Source organism: Anoplopoma fimbria, chromosome 2 (genome assembly GCF_027596085.1).
Source record: "Anoplopoma fimbria isolate UVic2021 breed Golden Eagle Sablefish chromosome 2, Afim_UVic_2022, whole genome shotgun sequence".
NCBI classification, from domain to species: domain Eukaryota; kingdom Metazoa; phylum Chordata; class Actinopteri; order Perciformes; family Anoplopomatidae; genus Anoplopoma; species Anoplopoma fimbria.
This window is the reverse complement of record NC_072450.1, coordinates 21,312,366-21,327,230: the sequence shown is the minus strand read 5'-3', so window position 1 is coordinate 21,327,230 and position 14,865 is coordinate 21,312,366. Positions and strand designations below refer to the sequence as shown.

The 14,865-nt window shown below is 40.0% G+C and overlaps 1 protein-coding gene across 1 annotated transcript in view; it reads left to right on the top strand.

The window, feature by feature from the left end:
• Positions 1-208: 208 nt before the first annotated feature.
• Positions 209-14,865, top strand: part of acsf3 (acyl-CoA synthetase family member 3) — a 30,303-nt gene continuing 15,646 nt past the window's right edge. The window contains exons 1-5 of the mRNA XM_054614818.1: positions 209-276; positions 1,257-2,073; positions 5,140-5,295; positions 9,460-9,614; positions 10,586-10,731. Coding sequence (XP_054470793.1) covers positions 1,351-2,073; positions 5,140-5,295; positions 9,460-9,614; positions 10,586-10,731 — 1,180 coding nt within the window. The 5' untranslated portion in view covers positions 209-276; positions 1,257-1,350. The remainder of the gene's footprint in view (positions 277-1,256; positions 2,074-5,139; positions 5,296-9,459; positions 9,615-10,585; positions 10,732-14,865) is intronic.

Sequence of the window (14,865 nt, the reverse complement as noted above, 5' to 3'; positions counted from 1 at the left end):
AAATTAATTAACTCTAAAAGCCATATAATTTATATGTGTATTTAAATCATTCCATGTAGTGAAATAAAAGTAAGTAAAAAGTCATTAAAGTAGCAAAGCACAATGTTCCTGGGCAATCAAAAACAATATTTTTTAAAGGCAGTTGTCACTCAGGAGCTGGGCTGCAGTGTGTACAGTACTAACCGGGCAGGAACCATTCAAGCAAACGGTTTCATGCCGGAAGAGTTATGCTGTTGCACCGTCCTCCACTACAAGACGTACCGGCTTATGTTTAGGGTAAGGTGAATAGGAATTAAAGCAGGTATATGTGCAGGGGAACACGGGCATTACTTCATACATATTCATAAAGTATTCGCTGTAGAAAGGAGAATTTATTGTTCGTATGTTTTGCTGCTGTCCGGTCGGTATGGAGGTTGTCTTCCATCTGCCACTGTCAGTTACCTAACGTTAAATACTGTCAAATGTCATGGTAACGTCAACGGTCAGCATTAGCGTTCCCTGCTGTATTGTTACCGAATCCGATGACGTCAGTGGTAATGACGAAAAGAACACTTAACGAAAATCATTGATAAACTGGACATTGTTTCACTTCATTTTAGTTGCCACAGTTACACTGAATAACTTTATATTTGGGAGTAGTTTACACACAAGCTACCTCTTTACTATGTTTATAATAGTTACTGAAAAATAGGATTAAAACGTGGTTTTAGAAATAGAATATAAGATCATAGAAAGTGGGGACATTCACAGAAAATCTCCTCTGATAGTTGTTTTTTTTCATAACAGTCCAAAAACTCAAAATTGTTGATATTTAAAGGAAAGGAACACCACCAATAATCACAATGACGTCACAAGCCTGCCTGTTAGGTGCAATGAGTTGTGTTATGGAAATTGTAGGATCCATAATATTGTTGAATTGAACCATATTTGAAACTAAAAGTCTGAATTTCTGAGCCTTCAATCTTGGTAATTCCTCAATTTTAAAAGTGCAATACTAATTTGAGTGCTCCTTTAATTTTGAATCATTTGCTTTAGTCTGCCCCTTTTTCTGCAAACCATGTTTTAAAATGATAGAATAAATAAAGCAATAAATTGAGGCCACCTGCAGGGAGTTTGTGTTGAATAGTGCAATGCTAGATGAATCAAAGTGAAGGAAAAGTGATGTGTCAACAGGTCAAATTAAATATTACAGAGATAGGTCAAACTTTGTGTGTTGCTTGATAAAACTAAGCCTTTATTTCCCTGTTAACTCACAGATGTCTGCTATAAGCATTGTGCAAGAGGCTGCGGATGGAGCTGTCTTGAGGTTCTGACTCTTGACTTGACTTGAGGGTCTGAAAATCTCCAAACATGCTGTCAGGACGTGTTGCTGCTTCCTGCCACTCTCTGAAGTGGACATTACCTCAGTGGAAAGCCACTCTTCACAGAACTTATAGCCCATCAACGCCATGGCAGTGGCTACTGGGAACTGTGGTTCACAGAGGGGCTCATAGATGGACTACAGCGCCATCATCAAGGATAAACCAGAAGCCAGTGTTTAAAAGAGCTCCTGCATTTGGAGATAAACTTGCAATCATAGACAGCAGTGGCAGCCACAGCTACAAGCAGCTGTATAGCAGCAGTTTAGGTCTTGCAGGTAGAATCAGCACCGCCCTCAACTGTGACTTTGGGGGTCTGGAAGGGAAACGAATCTCCTTCCTGTGTGCTAATGATGCTTCCTATACAGTGGCACAGTGGGCTGCTTGGATGAGTGGTGGGACGGCAGTGCCGCTTTACCGAAAACACCCTGAATCTGAGCTGGAGTACATCATCTCCGACTGCCAGAGTTCACTGCTGGTGGCAGGGCATCCCTATGCTGAAACCCTTGAGCCACTGGCACAGAGGCTGGGGCTGCCATGTCTCACACTGCCCCCTACTTCTAACCTGGGAACCTCAGATGGGGCAGACAGCCAAGAGAAGGAGACAGAAGACGACATAGACTGGGCTGATCGACCAGCTACGATCATCTACACCAGTGGTACCACAGGGAGACCCAAGGGAGTTCTACATACGCACAGAAGCATCCAGGCCATGGTAATTGTTGACTTCTAAACCATAATTACATTGGAGACATAGCTAATTACATTTCATCTCCTTGTTTGTCATTTGGCATATCAAATGTCTTCTTAAAATGCACTTTTTCTTAAAGATCTTGGCATTCAACAATGTTTTCTTTTTTGGGATTTGTTCGTAGGTAAGAACAGATTCTACGCACACTCAAGAGCCCACTTACATGTACATTTGAGTGCTGACATATTTGTACAAAATAATTAATTATTGCGTTCTCTTCAGTTGTATAGTATATTAAAACAATATTTTTTATAATTTATGATATTATTTAGTTAGTATTTTAATGATATTACACAGCATAGTCTTAAAAAGTGAATAAACACTAAACAACAACTTAAGCACTGAACAGGTAAAATAGCATTCTGTGCTTTATTTTCTTTATTTTATATCCACTGCTAAATATATTTTTAACGTTAGGAACCTCAGTCTGTTGCTTCACCCTTTTTCAACTTTCCTTTGGGCATTTTTTACTTAATTCTCTCAACTTTTCTTTTCAATGATACCCTGTAGTCTCATGCCCTGTAATGGCCACTGGCAAGGCGTTTTTCTATGTTAATTAGGATCAACTGGCACGCGCTTTCAGTTTACGAGGACAAAGGAATTCACCATGATAAGAACACAGTAGAAATTAGTCTGTGGTTAAATAACATGCCATAAAACTGAAGTAGCCTTATCTTTCCTCCTCGTTGGTGTGTTCAGGTGCTCTAGGAAGATCAGAAATCAGTGACTTCAGAGTCAGAAATCTACCTTTTCGACGTAATTGCTAAATTTACATTTTGTTTGTCTTCTGAGTTTGATTTAGGACTATTTAAAACATGACATTTGATGTTCAACGCAGTGAAGTGACTATGCAAAGCTCCAACAAATGGAGACACATAAAACATATTCATGTTTCTGAGTGCAAGTGTTTAGACATCCCCACACCCACTTTTGACTCCCTGATTAGCATCAGTCCTCTTTTGTTCCAGTCAAGGTTTCTGAATAATCACTAATTTATGCCATTAGAGATCTCCTGAAGATGTTCCTGTATATTTTTAAGTGAAATTGACCTACATGTCCAATAGTGTGGAAAATTAAATCCATCTGAAAGAAGGCAGAGCTTCATTTGTCTCTGTTTGGCCCAGGGAAGTGAGTGAGTGGATGATTAAGTGAGTCTGTCTGTTTTCCTGGAAGGCAACAACATCAGGTTGTCAGAGTTCCTGGAAAGCTTCTCTGTCAGGTTAATGTGAATGAAGACTTAAGGCAAACTTGAAAGAAAAATAAATTTGCTGTATAACTTCCAAAATTATGATCTGAACCCAATCTTCCACCATTTTTGTTGTCTTTGACAATTAAATACACTAAATGTTCGTCGCATCATTTGGGACATTGAGTGCCTACACAGACAGCAATTTTCTCCCGGTGAATGTAAACATTTAAATCTATTTATTTGCATTTGCATTCAGAAGCATGTGGTAGAAGTTTCACTTGTCATAAACTAGGGAAGATTATACTTTATTATCTGCTTACACAAATATATATCAAACAGAACATAATAACCAGGATACCTGTACAATGTAAGGAAATGAAATGTATATCACTAATGTACAAATAATCATTTTCAGTTGCATTAACAACTTTTCTCACACAGCCTCAACATAAGTTGAACAGTATAAGCTTCACAAAGGTGATGTTTAAATTAAGCCTACAGCAACACACACACATTTCTTGTGTTACTCCATTACTTGATATTGACAGCCACAAACATAAAACTATTTAAACAGACACAGTTCCCCTGTATACTGCTAAGCAATAGCTTAAGTGGATTCAGTGGCACTAGAATGAAGTTCAATCTGTTGCCATGCCGTCCATACTCAAATCTAATTTTGGCGACTAAATTAACCTTAATGGAGAGTTAGTGGAGTTTTTTCCACATTTCAATCAAGGGTCTAAGGATGGAGGGTGTGTATGTTGTACAAGACAAAACTGTTGTTTTGGAGCTACAGATGTATAAATAAAATGTATTTTACTAGAAAAAATTACACATTCATATCCTTTATTCCTGAAGTAACTCAGGGCTCAATTTCTGCAAGAAAAAGTCCAGCAATCCACCATTTACAATCCCGACCTTGTATGACAGCACTAAAAAGGTGGTATTCCATAATAACAACTGGCTTCACAAACGTCTCAAATCAAACACTTAAACAATAAAATAGAGCCTTAATGAACTGAGCCTATTTTAATTTGTGTTGTTAATTTTCTTTTATTCCTGCTAACTGTTAAAAACATACAATGACGTGACATCATACTGAGATACTCAATTTCAGAGGAGCTATAATTATGGCATTATAAAACATGAATGATAAACATCCGATTTTTGGGGTTTCATTCTGTACTAACAGTTTGCAAATCACGCAGGGAGACATCAATTGTTGAAGAGATGTATACCAATGTCTCCACTGTGACGTTCCTAGATTAGGCTCCAGGGGACGAGGGGGTAACTAACATAAACCCAAAGAAAGAAAGTCAAGGGCAACGGACAAATAAACAAAATTAGGAATTATTAACTGAAAATACTTTCTAAAAGGAAAACAGTACTGATTATTAAAAGTATCAATGTAAGACCTAAATCAAATACCACAACACAAGATCAAATAATAGGTCACACTTCCAACCTCGTCACCCACGGATCGAGCAGAGAAAACACCACATCAACACACACACACAGCTTGAACGCTGCCTCTTGGAGTCTCAACAGGAGTCTCAGTAGAATATCAGAGCCGTTAGATTATAATGATCTGGAGTTATTAATATGCTCTCCAACTGCACCAAATTCACTGTTCACAGCGGTAGTCAGAAGTCATTCTTGCAGAAGCAGTGAATTACTAATTAAGGTTTGAATACAGCAGTTTAGTAAGAAACTAAGTGCAAAAAGTTTAAACGACTAAACTACACAACAACACCACAAAATATCAAGACTAATATCTGCAACAGGTTGAAGTCATTGACCCCCTCCTTTCTTTCCTCCCCTGCTCACCCCCTCACCCTCAGGTCCAGTGTCTGGTGTCGGAGTGGGCGTGGTCTAGAGACGACGTCATCCTCCACACCTTGCCGCTCCACCACGTGCACGGCATCGTTAACAAGCTGCTGTGCCCGCTGTGGGTGGGCGCCACCTGCGTCATGCTGCCTGAATTCCAGCCTCAGAAGGTCTTTACTGCGCTCCGTCTCCCTCTCTTTCTTCTTCTTTCTCTTTCCCGTGATACATTACGCCTTTTAATTAACACCCCTGAACAAAAGAGGCAGTTGTAAGACTTGGGAGGTGTTTATGAGAGCCAAGCAACCATTGACAGCGAGGCGTAGCAGTATTTCAGATTTAGAAGTTGTGTGTGGACAACGTGCTGCTGAGGTTAAAAAGACATTCAGCTTTTTCCACATCAGTCCCTCTTTCTCTCTATCAGTGTTTCCCTTTCCCCTTCCACTTTTCTTATTCCTCCTTTTCTCCACGCTTCATCTCATCTCTCCTTCTATCAGTCTCCTCCTCCTCCTCCACCTCCTCCCTCTCTGACTGTCAAACTAAGTGTTTGGGGCTCAGTGATGAATTGCCTTGTGTGGCTTTGTATCTGACCAATGCCGACTCACGGCAGGGGCTTAAGCAGCAGATCAATCGATGAGCTGACATTGAAGGATGATGGTGCTTGTTTGGCCCTGAGAGGGGAGGGGAAGATGGGGATGCTAAGCGTGTGTGTGTGTGTGCGTGTGTGCGTGTGTGTGTGTGTGTGTGTGTGTGTGTGTGTGTGTGTGTGTGTGTGTGTGTGTGTGTGTGTGTGTGTGTGTGTGTGTGTGTGTGTGTGTGTGTGTGTGTGTGTGTGGCTTTGAAACATATAGAGGTATAGATACACTTTCTTTTATTTATGTGTGTTTTTGTTTGTATGTCAGGTCCTCTGCAGCTGCGGCAGTGAAGGTAGATGGAAAGCAAAGGTCTTTAAAGGACATATCTGTCAACATGGGTATTGCTACAGCGTTATATCAGTATTCAGCTGTTATCCCTGACCTTGTGTACCAAATCACAAAACCCCTCCTCTCAGCCTCAGAAAAAAGCCTTTATTCTCCTCCTCCTGAAGTAACAGTACATTGATGAAGTGATCGATAGTCTGTCTCTTCTATCCCCTAAGATCTCTGAAGGGTAGCCCAGGCAGCAGAGGCCGGCATTGATTTTTTTCTGATTTTGCCTGGAGATAGTGACAAACATTTTTAGTGCAGGAATTGTGATCCAGTAAAACGCACATACAGCATGTCTATTTCAAGTGTGCTGCTGCAGACTGACGGGAGCAGATACTCTTCCTCGGGTTCACAGAGCACTGGTCAGATGTTTTAGTTGAATCACCACTGACTACTTCATCACAGCAACTAATATTTTTGATCATTAACACGTTAAAAAACACATCTTCACAAATATTATTGAGATCTTATAAATGAGGGAGGGATAATGCATCAATTTATTGTGTTCTACCAGAGAAAAGCATTCTTAAAAGTATACTTACAAACTCATGTCTGCCTTTTTTATAATTTGAAGATTCTCTAAAGTAATATTTCATACATTTATAGTTAAGGTTGGACAAGACTGAGGGGACGCAGCATTTTGACAGTGTTTTGTCTCAAGGGATGACAATGTCTCTATACAGTAGTCCAGCAGTCTGTCCTGACTCTCAGCAACTATTGGATGGATTCCCATGATCTTTAATACAGACATTCATGGCCCCCAGAGGCTGCAGACTACTGGTTTTGGTGATCCCTTTACTTCTCCTCTGGTGCCACCATCAGCGCAAAGTTTGAATTTATCCAGTGAAATAGCTCAACTTCTACTAGATTTATTGGCATAACATTAGGTACAGACATTCATGATCCTCGGAGGATAAATCCTATTGACTTTAGTGATTCCCTGACTTTTCCTTTAGCACCACCATGATGTGGTTTGGAATGAAATGAATGAACAATTATTATTGAAATATTGAAAGGATTGTCATTAAATATTGGTGCTGACATTCTAGTTCCCCTGATTATTGTCATAACTTTTTATCTATCGCCTTCATTAGTTCAAAATTACAAATTGTACAATTCTTTAGTCCAAATGTTAGATGTTATGTTTCAAATGATCAAATACCTTCAAAGCTAATGACATCCCCATCAGCTACAGCTGGATTTTTGTTTAGTGCGAATTAGCAAGTGTCACTATGCTAACACATTAAACTAAGATGGTGAACATGGTAAACATTATGCCTGGGCAATATCGGCATGTTAGCATTGTCATTGTGAGCATGTTAGCATTCTGACTTTCACAATTAGTTCAGTTCAGTTTAAATAAAGTACAGCCTCATAGCACTGCTAGCTTGACTGTAGACGATACCAAAATCATACCTTTTTTTAATACCTTACCTTGAGGAATATATATTTTCTTTTTTTTAACAAAATAAACCAAACGCATCACTGTTTAATGTAGTTTCAACATAAGCAAATGTACAATAACTTTCCTAAATAAAACAATGTGAAATTGGCCAAAAAATTTGCTAATCAAAGGAAATAGCTGATCAAATAAAAAGTAATTAAAATAAAAAATCTTACCAAGCATCAATGCCAACTTCTGATATCTGAAAGTTTTCGCTACTCAGTGCTACAGACACTTCAACATTCAAAATACACTCGTTCTCAGGAAGAATTAGCATTTGTTTTGGAGTCCCATGTTGAGTGGTGAGGCCTGAGTAGACCATAGAGTTGTTTAGGATGCAGGCCATGGCCCTTTGCTCTAATCACATCCTGTCCCGTCGCTGGAGTTCAACTCTTTGACGGACATAAATTGCCTTCCTCTTCCCTCCAGACTGGACTCGGTGGAAGCGCTCCATTGCACTTGATAGACACCACCCAGAATGGTCAGGGCACACTCGGTTAATAATCCGTCTCTGCACAAAGTTCTATTCTGAATGTGTACAGGTGACCTGTGAACGCCCCACAATTTTTAGATAAACTTGTTATGATACTGTGAGATCATCTCAGTTGTATTTGTCTATCTATTTCTGTTATGTTTGTTTATTAAGGGGCAAAGGAGGTGAGAGAAGTAGATAATAGATTAGGGGAGTCTACAGCGAGGTGACTCAAAGGAGAAGTGGAAGGAAGAGTTTAGAAATTGCTGGCATATTAAGAAGGATATGGTGCTACTGTAGGTGAGATGGATGAGGGGAGAGACTGCATATCTCAGTGTGTGAGTATGTGTCTAGGTGTATGAGAGAGAGAAAAAGAGAGAGAGAGAGAGGGGAGAGACTGCACAGGCAGCGAAGCAGGAAATTACGAAATGGAGAGAGAAGGTAAGTGAATGTGAGATAGGAAGCAAAGGGTGGAGGAGAGAAAGAAAGATGAAGGGAAGATGTGGGGTCAGAGATGAAAGTAGGGAATGAAAAAGAAGCACTCGGGGAGGCAGAATGAAAGAAGAAGAAGTGAGGATAAGTAGACTGAGAGGGGAGGGGAGCGGAGGGGGAGACAGCTGGGGAGGAGCGTTTGTCTCCCAGGGGGAGAAGCTGCCGTTCACCTTCGCTTAATTCATGATGTCGTCCCATCCTCCCATCGTCTACTGCGATGTACCCAGACTGTGTGTGTGTGTGTGTGTGTGTGTGTGTGTGTGTGTGTGTGTGTGTGTGTGTGTGTGTGTGTGTGTGTGTGTGTGTGTGTGTGTGTGTGTGTGTGTGTGTGTGTGTGTGTGTGTGTGTGTGTGTGTGTGTGTGTGTGTGTGTGTGTGTCTGTGTGAGAATGCGTCTGTGTGTGTGAGAGAGGGGGATGAGATAGAGTGGGTGGGGCGGGTGTGTAAAATAGCTTTGTCCTTGAACATGTGAGTTTAAGTGATATTTAAACAGTGTTTTTTAAGAGCATGACAGCAGTTCACAATGTATGCTTATGCACATTAGAGCCAGTGTGTTTAAAGCAACATACTTGACTTCTGTAACAGTCAACATTTACATTTGTCAAAAGCAGCCGTACCAAGAAAGCCTTGTACCTGGCGGACATGGCGGCTCTGCCCTTCAGCAGTCTGCTGTTTTCTTCCTTCTGACCTTTACAAATCTACAAATCCTTTTTTTGGTCTTTTTTTTAGGCATTGTGTTGACAGGTTTTATATGAGGCTACTGTCTGGCCATTTACATCAAATTAAGGATAAAACAACACTTCCACATGCGCAAATCGAATGCGTCTGGATGTCAAGAATTAAGTTTGCATCGCCCCATCCATTAGATACACTTTCCTTATCTCCCTCTGTCTTCCTCCCTGTTCAGTTATGTGTTTTACTCATCTCCCTCCCTCCCTCTCTCTCTGACTCTCTCTGTGTCCCAGGTGTGGGAGATGCTGTTGAGCTCCAAGGCTCCCCTGGTTAATGTGTTCATGGCCGTGCCGACCATCTACTCTAAGCTGATCCAGTACTATGATCAGCACTTCACACAGCCTCACGTCAAGGACTTTGTCAAAGCAGTCTGCAAAGAGAGGATCAGGTACTGGCTGTGGGATCAATGGCAGACAGCTTACTCATGGGTTGATGAATATGTGGATGCATGCATGTATGTGTGTGTGTATATACATATACATATATATACATATATATATATATGTATATATATATATATATATATATATATATATACACAAATTAAAGGAAAAAAGGCGTAATAAACGCATAAGCAGACATAAAGTTGCTTCCTTACACGGCTGAAGATGTCATTGTCTTTTTTTTTTATGAATGATCATATGAATCATATGCTATGGCCCTTGCAGTCACCAGATTTTAACCCAATTTAGCCCCTTTAGGAGTTTTGGGATCAAAGTGGCATACAGAGCTCTCCATCACCATCACCATCATCAAAATATTGAATAAGGGATTATCTTTTGGAAGAATGGTGTTCATCCCTCCTGTGGAGTTTCAGAGACTTGAGCTATATGTGTCAAGGAACAATGAAGCTGGCGTCTGAATGTGTGCATGCATATCAGAAACGTGATCAACAATTGTTTTATTGCCCTTTTATATGTTTTGATGATGCCCAGAAATAATTCAATTAACACATTTAATTACAATGTGAGATGTTATGTGTTGTCAATGTTTTCAAATTATAACATTTTGTAGTACTACTTGGTTTTTCAAATAGAAGTCAAATTGTCGTTTTCGATGTGGATCACCGTAGACTAAATCCTAACTAACTCATTGACTTTCACAAATCACCCATATCACGTAGAAATGTGTGACAATCCCAACAAATAAGATGTACTATGGATGTACAAGAATGGTCTTAAACTTTCAAGGCCATCATTACCCTGAACTCCTAATTTCCATTGCTATTAGACTTTAAATTAAATGTAGATTCTCTCTCTCTCTCTCTCTCTCTCTCTCTCTCTCTCTCTCTCTCTCTCTCTCTCTCTCTCTCTCTCTCTCTCTCTCTCTCTCTCTCTCTCTCTCTCTCTCTCTCTCTAGGCTGATGGTTTCGGGCTCGGCTGCCCTCCCTCTTCCCACTCTGCAGCGCTGGGAGGAGATTACAGGACACACACTGCTGGAACGCTACGGCATGACGGAGGTTGGCATGGCACTGTCCAACCCTCTCAAGGGCTCACGCATCCCAGGTACACAAGCTTTACTGACTGGATACACTCATATACACCCACCCACAAACTAATCTTTTACCTTATTGCCTGGGTTTAACATGCAAACGCAGTAATGGCAGCTGGTTTAATTCAGCCAACTTTCATGGATTATTCTGCACTTTCGACCAAAGAAACCAGGCTGTTGGTGTGACCACAGCTTGGTTTAACGTTACTCTTGTTTATAACATATCTCTCAAATATCCTGATATTATTCTACCTCCCTTTGCAGTTTGATTCAGTAGCTCGGCTTCATGTGTTGTGTTTTGATTGTTGGCAGTTTTCTCTGCTGTGATGTCAGGTAAAACCCCATGATCCCAACGACACCTCCCTCACACATGCAGAAACAAAGGCAATGTCTGGAAATGAGGTCAGACTGCTGGTTGCTTTCTTCTCACGTCTGGTCCTGTCCTCCCCCTTTCTCTCGCTCCCCACCTTCTCCTTCCCTTTCCTGCTCCCCAGCCAACTCTTCCTCTTAAAGGTAAAGCTAATTAGCTTGCAAGTGGAGTGGGTAATCCTCTGTCTGCTGTTTTGTTGGTGTATTGTTTTGTTTGTTTGTCAGGTAATGCTCGGGCATAAACTGAGCAGGCTTTGTTTGATTCCTCTCTGGTGATTATTAAGAATGGCTTGTGGTTCTATTGATGTTTCCACTGCAGACTTTGTAGATGAAGAAGATGTGTGTATGTTAGTGTGCGTGTGTGTTTTAGCCATAGGTGTGAGTGTATGCAGGCATGAGCTTGTGCCTGTTTGCGTCAGTGTGTTCTTGTCTTGTTTTTAAGTAGGTTAAAATGGATCAATAGCAACCACAGGAAACACTCTCCGAAGAGTAGTGGAGTGCAGTCACCCTCTCTTACATACACTCGCTTTCTTTTCTTTCTGCCGTCCGCCAACTGAGTAGCTCTTAATACAAAAGCTATTGACAGCAATTGTATTAATAATTTTTCTACTGTATTTAGGGCATCTAATTGGCACGCTTTTATTATATAGCCTACAGTTTTAGAGCATTCCAGATGAACAGCAGTGTGGTTTTCTAGGTCATATTGCCCTTGTTGACACGTATGTATGTTAGAAACGTTCATCTGTGTTATTTTCAACTCATGTTTATCTCTCTCCGCTATCGCTTTCATCTTTTTGATTCTTTTTCCTCAAACGTTTAAGCATTTTTAAAATCTTTTTACTGACATAGACAACAGAGATGGCGTCAGACCTTCCAGCCAGTGTTGTCTTCCTCTTGATGTCATCCAACCAAAGCTGTATGTCTTTCAGTAACTTCTTGAAGGAATAACTGTAGAACAATCCTATCTGGACCTTTGTCATTCTCTTCTCCACTCCACACAGACCGTTTTCCCACAGAGCATGTAGCATTTATAACCTGCCTGTACTCTTCAAAATGGCACTTCATCTTGTTGAATCATCGAGATCCGAATGCTACAAGGTTTCTACAGCTCCTGATGTGAGATTGAAAAAAAATGATGATAGAGGAGGGTGTAGACGTGGAGAGAGATTTCCTGAATTGAACCCCTTAAATGGATTTTGGACATGTTGTCATTGAGGGAGACAAGTTTGTTTTTGTAATTTTTTAGATAGTGGTGTTTTTACTGGACAGAATGATTACTCAGTCTACTCCTCGTCAACCAGTCAGAGGAAGAGAGGACGAGAGGCTGAGAGATTTATCTTTTTTTGTTTGGGTTTTCTAATCTTTTATTTACACGGTTTCCCTTCGGTATTATTTTTTAAATTCTGTCCATCATTCCAATAGCTAATAATCTTAAACTCAACATGTTGATTAAGGAGATTGTGGCGGGATTGCTAAAAAGTGGGTCAAAAAACACAAGCTGTCAGGTGATTAGATGGCTTTTAAACAAAACCCCTCATCCAAACATATTTGGAAAAGATAACAAAGAAAAAAGGGTAGAATTATTACCTAACTTGCTGTTTATTGCCAACATTTCCAAGTAAAGTATTTTAGATAATCTGGCTAAACTGTTGATAAGTAATTAAAATTATAAATCTAAACCAGCATCATCCTTTAAAGAAATATGACTTTGAAGGAACTTAAACTTGACATCAATTAGTCAAACCCTGACAGCCTTGATCCAAACGCGGGACTTTTAATTCAGGTGACCCATATGTGTAGGCATTTAGGGTCAGTTTATGCAAGAAAAGAGCTACTTTGTATGACCCATCGTTCAACCACATGGAACTCTTATGTGTTTATAGTAGTTCTGGATGGCCAGACTTTAAGGTGAAGGGAAAGCCGGCCATCATAAAAATGGGGGAATCGCAATATAGTTTACATTTGGGGTGACAAACATTTGCATTTGACAGTCTGTCCTGGAAAACATTTGTTGTGTTGCAACCTGTTCACAACCAATGCCATGACGAAAAGATATGTGAGGAGTAAAACTGACACAATAATTACTATATTGACTTGTCATTCAATATATGGACATTACTTCAATAACTTTCATGACTTGTCCACAGCTCTTGTGTGGGAACATTTTGGCTTTAAGCAAAATGAGAGAGCAGTGTTGTTGTTGTTGTTGTTGTTGTTACATTTTTAATTATAGCTAATATGTTTTTTATTAACATAAGTCACAACCATTTATAAACTGATAGGCAGGATATTGGCTGGTTAGGAATAAAAAAATCTCTGTATTTCTGTGTCGAAATATTTAATATTTGAGTGCAATTTCTTTAATAGAGCCCGTAGACCATTTTATTTTTGTTTTGTGGTTTTCTTTTTTTTCTCCGTTATTTATTTACAATATTTTAATATTTATTCTTCACATTCCAATTCAAATGTCTAAATATTCCTTAAGAGTTAAAAGTTCATTGCTATTTTAAGGATGTACTTTATATCAGTGGGATAAAATGTTATTCAAATTACAATAATCTATGAATAAATAAATTATTTATGGGACAATAAATCGGTTATTGTAGCTGGCACAGGGGGGGAGGAGGTTTCCATAGCTATTCAAATGTCCGACCAGCAGTTCTGATGAAGCGTACTTGCATCTTCTACTTCAAATGTCCTTGAAAAGACAGTGAATGTCCTCCTGGTCCACTGTACCCTCCATACTGTCACTCGGTAGCAGAGCCACTTTGAGTTTAGGTCTGAATCAACCTTTATCGCACTGACTACAGCAGTTCAGGATGAACTGATCATTATAACTTGCTGCGATTCAGCTTCGCTAACCTTCTGACTCAAGCTTGTTTGTGACCATGCTTGTCTTCTGAGAAACAGTCTAGTTACTTCTGTGGTCAGTTGGTTTTCCCTGCTGGACTCAGAGAAAGTGATGGTGTGTGATAGACATTGCCAATGAGGACTGGAGTGGATACGATCAATATGAAGTGAGAGAATCACTCTTTAATCAGGACCTGCCCTGCTCTTTATTGGGAGAGCAGTGGTCTGTGAAATGGCATAATAGCCTCAAGGCAGGCACGCTAACACACACACACACACACACACACACACACACACACACACACACACACACACACACACACACACACACACAGACACACACACAGACACACAGAGAGAGAAGACCACTGAGGCCTTCCTTGTGTATCCCCTCTGCACTCTTTGCTATAATTACTTAACTGAGGAGGTCACACTTGCACACACACAGAAAGATGGAGGCTGCAGGTGGTGTCAGTACATGTGGGGATTTTCAATTTGTAACACATTTTTCTTTTACACATTTTTTTAATGATAGTTTCCCTTAAACATTAGTGCAGCTCACAGTTATGAATAGTTTTGCCGCTCAGTCCCTATTGTATTTTATAATTTGTCAGCTCAATTATAACATTTTTATGCAACTGTGCTGCAACAAAAAGCCTTGTCAAGCACTCAGCGGTAGTTTGGACTGAATTGCTGAATTCTACTGTAGAGTCAGAAACTGCATTAGACAAAAATAGAGGGTATTACTGGCATTGTGGGCATTTGAGGAGAGTGATATTGTAAATTATGGGTTGACTTAAGGCCATGGATGCTGCAGTTTGCATCACAATGTCATGGAGAGTGATCTGGGTCTGGTATCGTTCTTATTTGGTGTTTACTTGATGTAGAAGTAAACAGCTGCATCAGGCATTTCCCCAGAAATCCCCATT